The sequence below is a fragment of the Echeneis naucrates genome, chromosome 8, assembly GCF_900963305.1.
Source record: "Echeneis naucrates chromosome 8, fEcheNa1.1, whole genome shotgun sequence".
Lineage (NCBI taxonomy): Eukaryota > Metazoa > Chordata > Actinopteri > Carangiformes > Echeneidae > Echeneis > Echeneis naucrates.
Genome location: NC_042518.1, coordinates 7,981,961 through 7,995,745, shown reverse-complemented (window position 1 = coordinate 7,995,745; position 13,785 = coordinate 7,981,961). Strand labels below are relative to the sequence as shown.

The 13,785-nt window shown below is 39.5% G+C and overlaps 1 protein-coding gene across 1 annotated transcript in view; it reads left to right on the top strand.

Annotated features, from left to right (window-relative positions):
- Window positions 1–13,785, top strand: part of prkar1b (protein kinase, cAMP-dependent, regulatory, type I, beta) — a 55,787-nt gene that overhangs the window by 245 nt on the left and 41,757 nt on the right. The window contains exons 2-3 of the mRNA XM_029508063.1: window positions 1,297–1,484; window positions 12,979–13,149. Coding sequence (XP_029363923.1) covers window positions 1,311–1,484; window positions 12,979–13,149 — 345 coding nt within the window. The 5' untranslated portion in view covers window positions 1,297–1,310. The remainder of the gene's footprint in view (window positions 1–1,296; window positions 1,485–12,978; window positions 13,150–13,785) is intronic.

Genomic DNA, 13,785 nt, shown 5'->3' with positions numbered 1-13,785 from the left:
TCGTCGCGGTTTGGTTGTCATTGTGAGGTTAGCAAAAGCTAGCTGGGTTAGCTGGTGCGGTGACTGCAACTGAACAGGTGCTCAGTTTCATCATTAGCTGTACATTGCAACGTTGTCATTTGTGGGCACTGCTTTGCTTTTTGTTGTGAAGCAGATACAATCGGTTGATGCTATGAGCCAAGGTGACACCTGATTGAGATTTATTATGCAGCAATAGCCAAACCTGAGGGGCGACTTCCCATTGAGGAAGTGATTCAGGGCAGCTCAGCTAGCTGCACCTGCTCATCTTTTGTGGCTTGTTGTGTGACATTCTGCTTTGTTATTTTACAAAACTGTAATCCAGCTCTTGGCAGTTGTCATACACTGTTACACGATTTGCTTTGCTTCTACATGCTGAAGTGTTTAAAGATGCGGTTTATGATATTTGTTTATAGTCAGTTATATTCAGTCTGAAAGAAATTCCTTTTTTCCTTTTTTAAGTATTTCAGTGGTTTGAGTATGAGGTGTGCACTTTCAAATGCACATGTTCAATAGTGTTTGTCTTTTTAGTTTCACCCACCAAACATTCAAAGAGACAAGTAAAAGGCATTTGGTGTGATATGATACAGTTTTACTCATAGATCAATGAAAGAACAATAGTTGGTAAGATTAAAAGCTCATATTTGGTCATATATAACTTTATATTGTGATACATTTAGTTATCCTGCAAATTAAAACCTGACATGTCAAGGTATGTCATGACACTACAGAAAAAACATCACAAAGAACCAAAACAATAAACACTGGCATCAAACAGTTCTGCGTATAAAACTTGCACCATGACATAGCAGTGTATTACAGTCACTGATATTACAGCTTTACCTAAAGATAAACAGTATGCTAAAATCTCACAGTTTACTAGCATACTCTAGTAGCACTAGAGTATTGTTATGTTACTCAACATTAGTTTTTACAAGTTATTTGTCTTCAAATAAGAAAGGTAACATATATCTGCAAAAGTCACCTCCTGTGTCCTGCATAGTGTGTTGTGAACTGACAAAAGCTCCTGTCATGTCCTTCAAACAAAATAAAGGCAACAGGGTGTAAAATGTTCAGATACCTCTGTCCCACGATCCATTGCACTTCCATTCTCTCCTCTCTTCCCTGTATATCATAATCTACTCCTCATCTCGTCCATTCCTTCTATTTTGTGTTTCCAACCGTCTTGTTCCCCACTACCCTGTTCTACCCATTTTCTCTGTTCTGCTTTCCCTCCCCTCCTCTCATGGTCCACCCTGTTTTCTCCCATTGCCACAGAGATAAAAGATAAGATGGCCACCTCCTCCTCCACTCTGGAAGAAGACGAGAGTTTGAAGGGCTGTGAAATTTTTGTGCAGAAGCACAACATCCAACAGATCCTCAAAGAGTGCATTGTGAACCTCTGCATCGCTAAGCCTGAGCGTCCTATGAAATTCCTGCGGGAGCATTTTGAAAAGCTGGAGAAGGTTGGTGATAAAGTTTTGTGTTTGTATGGCTTAGGTCTCTAAGTCTGTGTCTCTTTTTTGAAATGTCAGGCTTAATGTAACTATATTTTTTTGTGTGTTGAACCTGAAGCGATTAGTGTCCCCATACTTTTAAAGACATTCATAACATAAGACATAAATGTTATTTCCAGTCTGTGCCAAGAAGTGATCTCTTGTTATTGTCAGATTTTAGTATTTTCCCACCATAGAGAGTGAGTGAAAGAGTCTCTCAGAAGGTTGTCATTCCTTGTACTACTTATTAGGTGGAATGTTTTAATTTTGTGTGTGTGTGTGTGTGTTTTTTAAATGATTTTAGTACTATGTACTGTGCACAAATGCTTTTTTATGCTCGTTTTATTTGAAACATTGTATTTGTTCAACCCATTTTTGTGACACTATCACTATGAGCAGACAAAGAGCATCCTTGCCAGCCACTAACAAAAAATGGACTGTGCTCGATCTGCTATAACAGAGCTTTCATTTTTCATCCTATAATGGGAGAATCCATTAGGGAATGTGAGAGGAGCACCCCTAAAAGGGCAGGCTCAGGAAGAGACTCTCACTGTCTGTCTGTCTATCTGTGAGCAAAGAGACAAAATAAAAGATGCATTCAACAAAAATATGAATTACAAAGAGGAGATGGGGAAAAGAAAGATCATAACTAGCAAATTGGTTTAAAATAGAAAATAGATTGCTTAACACCCAGAAACAACAAACCTTGTCTCCTTTCAGCCACTGTGTTGGCTCCAACTGGCACTTTTATATCATGACAAGATGGGGGTTTTATCTACCAGAAGGCACACCATACTTGCTTTAAAAATTCTCATATTTTTCGATTGTTGGAAGTTTATCAGGCACACCTAGCTAAAACGATACAAAATAAATCTATATGAAGGGTTAGGGTTACATTCATGAAGAGTTCATGGTGGAAATCAGTGTACTTGAAAGGCTACCAACTGAGTTTACAGATAGATTGTTATTGTGCCTAAAATACTTCAAATGCTGTGTCTTAAAACAGGCCGTCTCAGGATTTACCCCGAAAGGCTGTTCTTTTCCACTTTTTGGCTTTGATTATGCAAACATGCTAGTTGCTTATCAATGGATCACAAGATTTGTTTGGTTGAACAATGGACTCTCTTACACTACTGTTACAAGTAGATCATAAAGGTGTAAGAAGTGGCACTGTAGGCTGTCAGTGGTAGCCTGAGAATTTAAGGCTTGAGGAGAAGTCTACCACAAGGAAAGTGATTGTGAGGAGACATTAGACACTAGACTATACACAGACTCAAACTCACCATCCTAATGCCTTGAGGAGGGTCTCCATCCCTGCTGCAGTGGTTTGCATGGCAGCATGTGAGAGTCATCTGATTTGATCAGAGTTTAAAGGATATGATATCTTCCACAACTTTGTTTTTCTCACAAAGTGAAGAGTTCAGTATTATTGTTATTGCTTTAAATGAAACGTATTAAATTACAATTAGTAATTAATTTCCTACCTTGACATTTATCTCTCCAGGAAGACTAATTACATGCTTTTTTAACAATAATATTAATTTCATATTTATGATTAACAATAGCAGTCTGCACATGCAGTATAGTAAGCCTAGGTTTTGGGACAGATTGCCCAAGATTCGTTAAGTTCAAGATCCAACAGTTTGTTCTTCTGTGTCCTCCACTTGATTATTTACATTCAACCTGGTTTGTGGTCAAGGATATTGTGAAATTAGGTGCAACATTGATGGTGAAACTGCCGCTGTTAGTTCAAACTGTAATGCTGCATAGTCAGAGAGACAGCATGAATACTAATGGATGTGACAGTGCTAGATAAAAGCAATGCAGGGGCAAATTGTGAGGGATTCATGCTGTTAAAACACACAGTGCACATCTTCCCCATGTGTATCCCATCTCAATAATAAATGAGCCACAAAGATTTTCTGGTGTGGTCAACACATTTGGTTGTGAAGAAAATTGCAAATATAGCAAGCACAGAAAAATTGGGTATTAGCTACTATTTTTATTTTGTTTGACCTGGGGGGACAGAGCCTTTTCAGTTGTTGCCCCTACCCTCTGGAACTCACTACCCAAACCCATAAAACCTTCAAATAATCTATAAAACCCACCTTTTTAAATTGGCTTTTAATGTATAATTAGCTGTGTTAATTTTAGCTCTTCCGTTACATGTTCAATTTTTCTTGTATTTTGTTCTTAATTTCACTTTTTTTTTTTTTAGTTTGTTTTAATTTGACTTTTGCTTGTATTCTATCTTGAGTTGTAGCATCTTTGAGCACCTGTAAAAGCGTGTAACAAATAAAATTCATCATAATTTTCCTGAAACTGGGCTTTGGTGTCCAATGGCACTTGTGCATCTGTATGAGTGGCTAGACAAGGATATAATACATAGTTATTTCTAGAATATAGTTCAACATATGCTTTCCTCATCTCAGTATAAGTCCATCACAGCCTTTGCAGTTAGTTGATAAGAAATAAGTATCAAAAACAATAATTTAATTTGATGTAGGCAATTGCAGTGTTTCTACTGAATTAGAGCAGATAGGCAGGATGGTGGCATAGCTGTTAGTGCTATTGCCTCGCAACAAGAAGGCTGCAGGTCCAGTTCTGGGGCCTGGGGCCTTTCTGTGCAGAGTTTGCATGTTCTGCCCGTGCCTGCGTGGGTTTCCTCCCACCATCCAAAGACATGCATGTTTAGGTTAACTGGTGACTCCAACTTGTTGGTTGTTCGCCTCTGTGTGTTGGCCCTATGATGGATTGGTGACTTGTCCAGGATGTACCCCGCCCTCTCCCAATGTGAGCTGGGTTTGGCTCCAGCACCCCCTGCGACCTGGAAATGGATAAGCAGTAGAAAGTGAATGAATGAATGTTGAGAGACTCTTTTACAATTTATATTCACACCTTTTTAGCTCACTAGTATTTTTTGGCCTGTGGTTGCCCAGCATTATTCCAGTCAACCCATCCAAAACCCTGCCTGTGTTGCAAGGTCAGTCATTTGTAAAATAGAACCAGGCCATTTATGTTTTTGTGGTGTCCCAGTTTTTTTAAGGAGCTTATTGTGCTCCTTTCTCCTTGCACTGGGTTGCTTTTAGGACAATATTTGTTTCAGCAAGCCATGTTCATTTAATCTGGATTCGGACTGCAGATCTCATTCAGATTTTTTTTTTTTTTTTTTTTTTGGGTTCTTTAGCTTTTTAGTGTCCTATTTGAGCAATAGTGAAAGCAATAATAAAAATATTTACCTTAATATTTTAAAATCTTTCATTTCTCTAAATAAAAAATAAAAATACTAGTAGTGGAAGGTGATTTTTGAAATGCACATTGCATCATGGTGTCAGATTTTGTTGCTCTGGCATTAATCACCCTCAAAATAAAGAGGTGATTAAAAACAATACAGACTACCTTGTCATCACATTAGTCCCCTGCTTCACCCACCATGCATTTGTGCATTTCTCTTTCGTCTCTCACAGTGATTTCCATCAGCACTCGTCCACCACTAGAGGTGGTAACCAAGGCAACAACAGAATTATTAGACTGTTGTCTATCCTGTGTTCAGTCAGCCTCTTTGTTCACAAACTTTTTTCCTTCTGTCCTTCCATATGTTCAGCTTTTCTGTGTTTTCAGCCACATTTCAAATCTGTGCAGCTCTCAGAAGGTCATCTGAAAAGTATGTTGGCATTCACAGTTATTTGACGTTGTTTTTTTACTGTCTTAATCTATGCATATTCTTCCCGCCTCATCTTTTTTTTTTTTTTCGGTTTGCCTTCTGTCTTTCTGCACACAGACACACACAAATGGTTGCAAGCAGGGTAAATTGCCAGTCTGACTAGCCCACAGCTGACGTTGTGAATGGGGAAAATAACAGGCATCTCGCTCCCTTTCATCCTGTCTATTTATTCATGGTAATGACGCCTTTGATCTTAACAACAGTCGGTTCAGATGAGTGTTCTCATCTCCCTATCTCTATCAGCTCAGCGCAGCATGTAATTGCTGAGAAGTGAACATTAGTTTAGACTGCAGTGTAACAAGCCAATATTCATGTGAGACTGTAGCCTTAGTTTTTAAAGTATTCCAACATTGGTTAAAAGATGTTTGCTATTTGCTCATACAAATTGCTACCCTGTGTTTGCAGCATACATAGATTTTAGTAGAATAATATCAATAATTAGGGAGTTTCTTGTTACTATAAAAGCTTACTGTAAGATCATAGCATGGAGCAGTCTTACTGTTTCAGACCTTTTTTTTTTCTTTTCTTTTTTTTTTTTAACTGCAATCGTGTGTAATATGTGAACATTCCAACTTAAGTTTATTTCATAGTGTAAAATGAATGAAGGAGTAAGTTTGAATATGTCTCTCAGCTTATCAAGTGGGCACCTGCTGCCATGGATGTTTTATCGAATAAGGCACCTTGCATCTACACAAGAGGAAAGACTTTTTATGTGCACATTTCTGAAATTTTGACTTGAACTGTGAAAACTGAGCCTCGGTTTACTGGGTCTTTGCATGGCACAATGTTCCTACAGCAAATCTCTCAGGCATTATATTTACACCATCCTCCTCCTTTTCCTGTTATTTTTTTGTGAGAACATCTGATTACTTTAGCGTTTTCTTTGCAGTATAAAGTCAGCACTTTGACATGCCACCTGCACTGGGGAACCAAATGTTCACTACATGACAGTCTTCACTCCTCAACTCCATCTGTATGCATGTATTGCTTGGACAGGAGTCTAAGCAGCATATTTGAGTGAGTAGTGCTGTAGCACTGTTCTTTGATCCTAAATCAGGGCTTAGGGCCCATTGCAAATGCACTGTCTGTCATTAATATATTATTTTTAGACGCTTAAATCAACTCAGTTTTGTTTTTAATGAACCCTCTGGGTCTGCTCTTCATCTGCCAATGAGCAGCTGTGAAAAGTTTTTAATGGCAGCTAGTTTCTACTAAAGCGGAAAATACTGAAAAGTTTTGATAGTCTGTGGTGAATTATTTAGAGGACTGTGAACATTGCTGTTGGGTTTTTCAAATGTAATTTTTCGTAGTTTTGAACATCATAAACAATGTTCCCTTCACTTCCATTATATTCTAAGGGCAGAGTTTTTCAGTGGCATACAGTTAAAGAAGTGAGTTTACCGCATGACTTGATACCACTCGTCCTCAGGTTGTGGATGTATGTGTATATTTGTCGGTGTTTGTGATTGTATTTATATGCATTATGATTAGTAGAATGCTGCCTGTGTTCTTTATGCTCACCGGATTGTCATAAGTTTGTCTCTCATGCTTCACACTCATTCATTAATGTCTCCCTTGTCCCTTTCTCCTCTCTTTTTCCTCAGCAATCACGTTCTTGCAGCATTTCACTCACTTTTGTGCCCTTTTTCTTTCCAATAACTTATTTTTATAAGTTACATACTTTCTGTCTCTTCTTCTTCTCTCATCTTCTCAAATATGTAATTGCTTGACCGTCTCATTCTTGCCTGATCTCGTGTCTGGAACTGAAGAAAACACACCCCACTTTGAACATTCATTCACTCTTTTTTGTTAGTCTTTAGAATACATTAAAGGAGATCTAATCCTGTAAAGCTTTAACTTAATTAGCTCCAGCTTATTTATGAACTCTTGGGTTTTTATGTTCTTCGGATAATTAGAAAACGCTCTACTCCCCGTTCTTAAGTCTAAATTTGCCTCCAAGGGTAAATGCATTAGCTGTCAGGACTTGCATTGCATTATCTCTCAACTGCAGTAACCTTTCTCTCTTTCTGTTCAGTGTTTTAAAATCTAGCATAATAAAATAAGGGAAGATGGTTTTAGAGAAAAAAACCCCAGCAGCTTCAGGAATGTGTGATGTGTGCTTGTCAACATATTTATGGAGACCAGCGTTGTAGTGATTGTTTTTCGTGCACAGCTCAATATCATTAAACAAATGTAAGCCCTACTCCATCATTTCTGCTTGTAGAAGATCCCATCATGTTGCATATGGGAGAGTTCCTCACTCTGTCACTTTCTCAGTCAATCAACTGCTGTCTCCCCCTCCCCTGTAAGATGAGAAGCCTTTCCCTGCTGTCAGCTATACAGCTGTCAACAGAACCTATCATAACAAAGCTGGCAGTCGTTTTAAAGGCTTTTGATTGACAATTTATCAGGATAGTTTTGTTGTTTGTTGAGTCTTCAGAGAGCATTATTTCTACCTTCCCTTTTTGTTTTACTTTAACATGGTCCCTTTCTGCCTCTTTCTCTGACCTGAGATTACATTTCTACATGTGTAACGGGTGTGTAGTACATTAAGTCTATTTCTGCTAAATTCAAAACAGTATGTTCTTTCAAAGTTCTGCATCACAAGTGTAATTAGTATTTCCACCCTCTGCATGTTCACTCATCACCACTACACTGGAAGCTTGGTGTTATGTCAAATCATCTAGTGACCCAAGCCTAAACCTTCTCCCAGTCCCAGTCTGGGCCCCTAAAGGTAAACTGGAGCCTCAGCGCCTGTCTCCACGGTGGTCCTTCTTTGTTCTCTCCCATCTGCCTGTGATACCCCTCTACCTACCTCTGCTTAGTGTTGGATGTTATGAGAGAAGAAAGAGGTGCACAGAAGCTGCAGAGGAATTAAGCAAATGTTTGCATTGGCATTTTGACCATTGTTACAGCCAAACACTGTATTGGTTAAATGTGGAGCAAGCAAATCTGCGCCCTGAATGACAGATGCCGAAAGGGGGCTTGCAAAGAAATGATGCCATTCCATTTTCATTGTCGTAGACCGTATATATAGATGGGTGAAGCCTTTGTAACATCACCGATTGGTTTCTGTAGAGCAGATCAGGACAGGCTGCTTCGCTTTTGCTACCCTCGTAGTATCTGTGTCTGCCAAATTCCCAGTGGATCCAAAAAATTGATGTGTGTAGAGCCAAGAGTTTAGTGCATGACCTAATGGCACTTGGAATTAATACAGTTGTTTAAGATGTTTATTATAGGGTTGTTAAGAGGTTAGAGTAGCTGTTGGTTAGGGGTTAAAGGACCTATTTCGACAATTGGATAAAATTGTGTGTTGCAACCAACATTTTGGTCCATTGTGGTGCTGTAATGTTGTGGAACAGAGTCAATGATCATGATGGGGGGGAACCTACTGACCCTCCAATAGTATAGCATTTAACTCCCGATGACTTGAATATATTGACCCTGGCATTGATGAGTAGATGGGCTTATTGACACAGTTTTTTTTTTATTTAGTTTTTTTTTACAGCTAGTTACTCATAACTTTTGTTCATATCTTTTTAGTTAAAATTGGTTCAGGGTGTGAATGACATAAGCAAGGTAAATGAATTATGAATAAATGAGTTGAAATTGGAACTCATAATGGTTTATTAATGGTGACTTTACATGGAACAAATGTGCATGGGATTGGACATGTCATCGTTTGTCTCTGTCTTCATTATTTAAATTGATCCCTGACCTACACTCCCTGTCTTTAATGGAAGAGCCACTTTCCACAGAGCTTCTCTGTCCTGCTTACGCATGTGTCCTCTGTCTCCCCTCTTATCGTGCCTTTCCTGTCTTTTCAGTCTGGCACCCAGCCTCTGATGATGACGCAGGGAGAGTAGAGGAGAGGAGGTACAAAGAGAACGAAATTTGGACACACAGTAATAGAACTAATTCTAAATTGTAAGATATATGAATAAATTAATACGTGGCAGGAAATTAAAAGGACTTTGTGTTTGGAAACAATATTTGTTATTGGTGAAAATAGAAATTACATTACCACAGAAAGAGGAACATAGCTGAAAAAGTGAATAAAAATGGTTTTTTTTTATCAGCTAATGTATGTAATGGTGGGAGTAATCGCTGCCTCGCTTCAAATTGTCTAGTCTGCTTGTTGTTACAGAAAAGCTAAAAAGAAAAAAGACATTTCTCTGTTGCTGGTCTAGACATGTTGCAGCTGCTCTCAGCTCACCTTGGACTTATTAAGTCTCCTTCTCTGTATATACTTTTTCATTCATGAGACATCAAAAATCAATGTTTCTTGTGTATTATATTTGTGCACTGGGGGACACAACAGTGTGATGACTCATAGCAGCCAGACACAGAGTCTTGACTTGATGGCTGACCCTCTGACCTAAGAGGAAAGCACTGTGTGGAGCTGGAGATGAGTAAGAACAGAGAAAGACAGTGCATGGTACAGGACAGTGTGTGCCCCAACAGGGTATGGGGCAATGATGTATTCCTACAGGAATGTTTGGAGCCATTCACTCGACGAAAACACAAACATGCCATTTGGTCAGAACAGAAGTCTGAATTGAAGGGTGTGACGTTTTCCCTTCTGTGAGCTGAATCACTCTAGATATGTTGGTGAGAGAGAGCGACAATCTGTCAAGAGACGTCAGAACTGGTGTTTTTCTGTGAATGTAGGTGTGTGAGCTTCCTGCTCAGACTCTCTACCAACTATTCAGGATGCTTACACTGCCCTGTTGTCATAGTTACAGGGGGGAAGCGAGAGGAGTCCGCTCATTGCGCCACCTGATTGTGAGTGTATGTACGTGAGAGAGAGAGAGAGAGAGAGGGAGAGAGAGAGAGAGGCTGGAAAGCAGAAACTGAGTTGCGCAGGAGAGATGGAAAGAAGGCATTTTGCTGGGATCAGTGTTTTCATCAGTAGTCTTGTTCTTTAGCTGCCGTGTCGTGGGGATTGCAGACATTTTGCCACTCGCGGTCTCACTCTCTCAGACACTCTGTTTACTTGACCACACACACACTCAAACTTGAGTGCAGGCACACAGACATTCAAACACACATAGGCAGCATTCACTGTGCTGTTATGGCAAGATGCTGCCTGGCTCTGGCATGTGCGTCAGGTGTGTATGAGGTTGGGATCCATGTGTTCTGATTCTACAGCACTCTTTGACAAACGCATATTTTGACTTGATGCCTGGTGCCTCTGAGAGGCTGAGGGACACACAGCAGGCCTGACCAAGGGCCCTCCATGCCATGGTAAATACCTTTGCTAACAAACTTCACCTGTAGTTAATCTCCTGGTTCTAATTTGTATGACTGAAAGGTAAAGATGCTTTATACTACTTAGTTTGAGACAGCAGCATGTTAACAGTATTTGCTTCTATGTGAGTTTGCCTTGTTAACATGACGGGAGGAGAGATAGATGTTTGTGTTTATATTTGCATATAAAAGACAGCGTGTGTTTGTTTTCACCTTGCTGAATCTGTCTTTAGAGGATGTAGTGTGTTAGCTGATTGCAGACTGTGCCACCTTGATTAAGCTGGATTTGTGAGTTCACCTCTTCCCCTGCAGTGTGTTTGTGCATGTGTTTGTGAGACTATGTATGTGTTGATGCTGATCTCTGGCTCTCCTCCCCTCTTTTCCTCCTGTTGGCTGTCTTCCCTCAGGGAGTGACTCTGCGTAAGATAGCTGTGTGTGTGTGTGTGTGTGTGTGTGTGTGTGCGCACGCCCTGGAGTATATTTACTTACACATTGTGTGTGTGTGTGTGTGTGATCTGCACTGTACAGAGTACAGCATCAGTAACCTTAGGATATAATGAGCAGCAGAGAGACAAAGTCAGACAGAGGAGGCAGTAAATTCAAGACACTGTGACGAACAGATCATTATACGGAAGGAATGAGTGAAAGTGCAAGCTAACAACTGCTGTCCTGAACACTATAACTGGCTGATATTTTGTGTCACCATAGCATTGCTGTATTAGTGTTTCCAGTTCCATTACATTCTGCTATTGCATTATCCATTATGCATATAGTTGAGTCAGAAGAATGTGCAAAAAATCGCTGAGTTGTTGGGTCTGGATTTGGGTGCTCTGTTTCTCAGTTTTCAGGTAACAGATAGAACAGTTTCTCTCTGTCCCTCCCTGATTTCGCCTCTCTGCTCGTGGCATTCAGTAATCACTGACAGCTGCTCCAGGTCTCCCTTTTTCATTCTTCTTTCTCCAGGTTTGTGTTTTTTCTTTTTCTCCGAGAGAGGTTGCCTCAGGGCATCTCTTAGAAAATGGTGGAGCTTGTGTTATTCAGGTCCTCCCAAATTTAGAGGTGTTATGAGGCCAGTGGATGGGGACACAAAGCAAGACACAGCTTTATAAAAAGCATATTTGCATTTGCAGGCCAATTTCTGTATCAGTGTTAAAAAACAATTTCTCAAATTGTCAATGATCAATATTTATTTAAATTATAAGACATCAGACCCTAAATCTAACTTCCTGAATCTATAAACTTCAAAAAATTACTTGTTATAATCAATAATCAATTTGCTATGCTAGGAGACACATAAAAGCAAGAAATTCTTTACAATTCTCTAGAACCAAAGAATATCTTCACAATTGTGTTTGAACAAGATTAATAGCCTGTGATAAGTTTTCTGTTGATCAACTTGATAAATTCTGTAACAAGTTAAAGTCTGACCAGATCGCCTGACTTAATCAAGCCTCATGCCATTGCAATATAAACTGAGTTGATCACAGAAAACTTTATTACCTTTCAGTATTTTTTTTTTAATAATTGGATTGAGAAAAGCTGCTCTATGTACCCTCTGTTTTATTTCTGTCAATGTGGTGTTTCTGTACTGCTTTGTGAGAGCAACGCTTGCCTGTTTGGAGTCTTGCCTTTTTGAAATATCTTTGTTTATTTCTGGCTGCACAGTAGCAATGCAGTGAACCAGCAAATAAAAGGAAGGTCTTAAATATACTTGGTTGGTTTGCATGTTTTCACTGCACCAACATGTACTAGTGAATAAACAAGGAATAAGCACACAGTGCAAGCAGGAGGCCACAGAGACTGCTCTTAGTTTTACAGACATACTATGCATAGGATAGTGGTTAGCCTCACATATTACCAAGCCTACAATATTTTCAGTGTGTGTATGCTAATATCTTAATCAATTTGGAATCAATAATTCATCACCTGCAAGGTGTTCAGCAGCTGAAACAAAAGTCAGCCTGAGGCATCCCATATCCACTTTGATGTCTTTATTACTTGCTAGCTGAGAGGAAGAGCTTGTCTCGTTAAACCTTCATCTCTCTTCCATGTTCAATATTTGATAGCTTTGACCTCATAGCATGGCAGCCAGATGTCCAGAAAGCATCTCCTCAGAACTAAGATATGTCCATTGTTTTTTATCTGATGTTTATTCTGTTCATCTGACCTGGTTAAGAATGCACATGATGCTTGATGTTGGACAGTGGGTTTGAAGAGGTTTATCAGCCCTTCTTCATGTGATAGTTTGTGTGGTTTTAGAATAGGAGACATTCTGAAGACCTTGTTTGTCTTGCCTGAAGCTGCAATAGTAGTTGAATCTGTTTTCTCTCAAATATGTGTCTTTACACATTGAAATCTTTTCTTCAAAGAGGACACAGTTTTTAGAGATTCTGTTTTACATTTAAACTGAGCTGACATTTCTCTTTTGCGCTGTCGCACTCTCTAATGCCTCTCCCTCTACCAATCTTGTCTGTACTCTTGTTTTTACAGGAAGAATGCAAGCAAATCATGGCACGTCAGAAATCTAACAGCCAGTCAGATTCACATGATGATGAGGTTTCTCCCCCACCACCCAATCCAGTTGTCAAGGCCCGGCGCCGAAGGGGAGGGGTCAGCGCTGAGGTGTACACTGAAGAGGATGCTGTCAGCTACGTGCGCAAGGTCAGCCTCCCAGATGCACATATCCAATACATGCTCATTGGTGGCGGGGGTTATATGTATAAGCTGAAAAGACAGAAAGAAAGGAAACAATTTGTAGAAACTGACATATTCAAGCATCTGGCAGCCACATTTTGTAGTTTTGTATTTTTTTTTGGGGGGGGGGGATAATAGGATGAAGCATTGCTACATGCAACAATATTCTACCTTAGCCTTTTGTCATGCACATAAAAGCCTGAATAAAAGTCCAGTTATATGTATGCATTGCCAAGAAATTGTCTTTCTAGAGCCAAAATATCACTGGAAAAACTGGGTCTCCCTAATCCTCTTCCCTGATTTCAGAAGTTGGCCTTCTCATATACATGCTGAAAGCAGATGTACCTTTTGGTTTTATTTATGCTTTATCTACTTTGCATCCTTACTTTGTGAGATGGCTTTGTATGTACTATGGCTGAGAGGTTAAGGGGAATAAAAGCTAAAATAATTAATTTTATGAAGTTGCTTCTTGGTTTTTCATTGTGGAGTTATTAGTCATCTTGCAACTTCTCCAATACATACAGTAATTTATCGGAGTTATAGGAAAGGAGGCTCTTTCGCAAGAAACAATAATTCCCCTTTTCAAGTACTCATCCAAACATA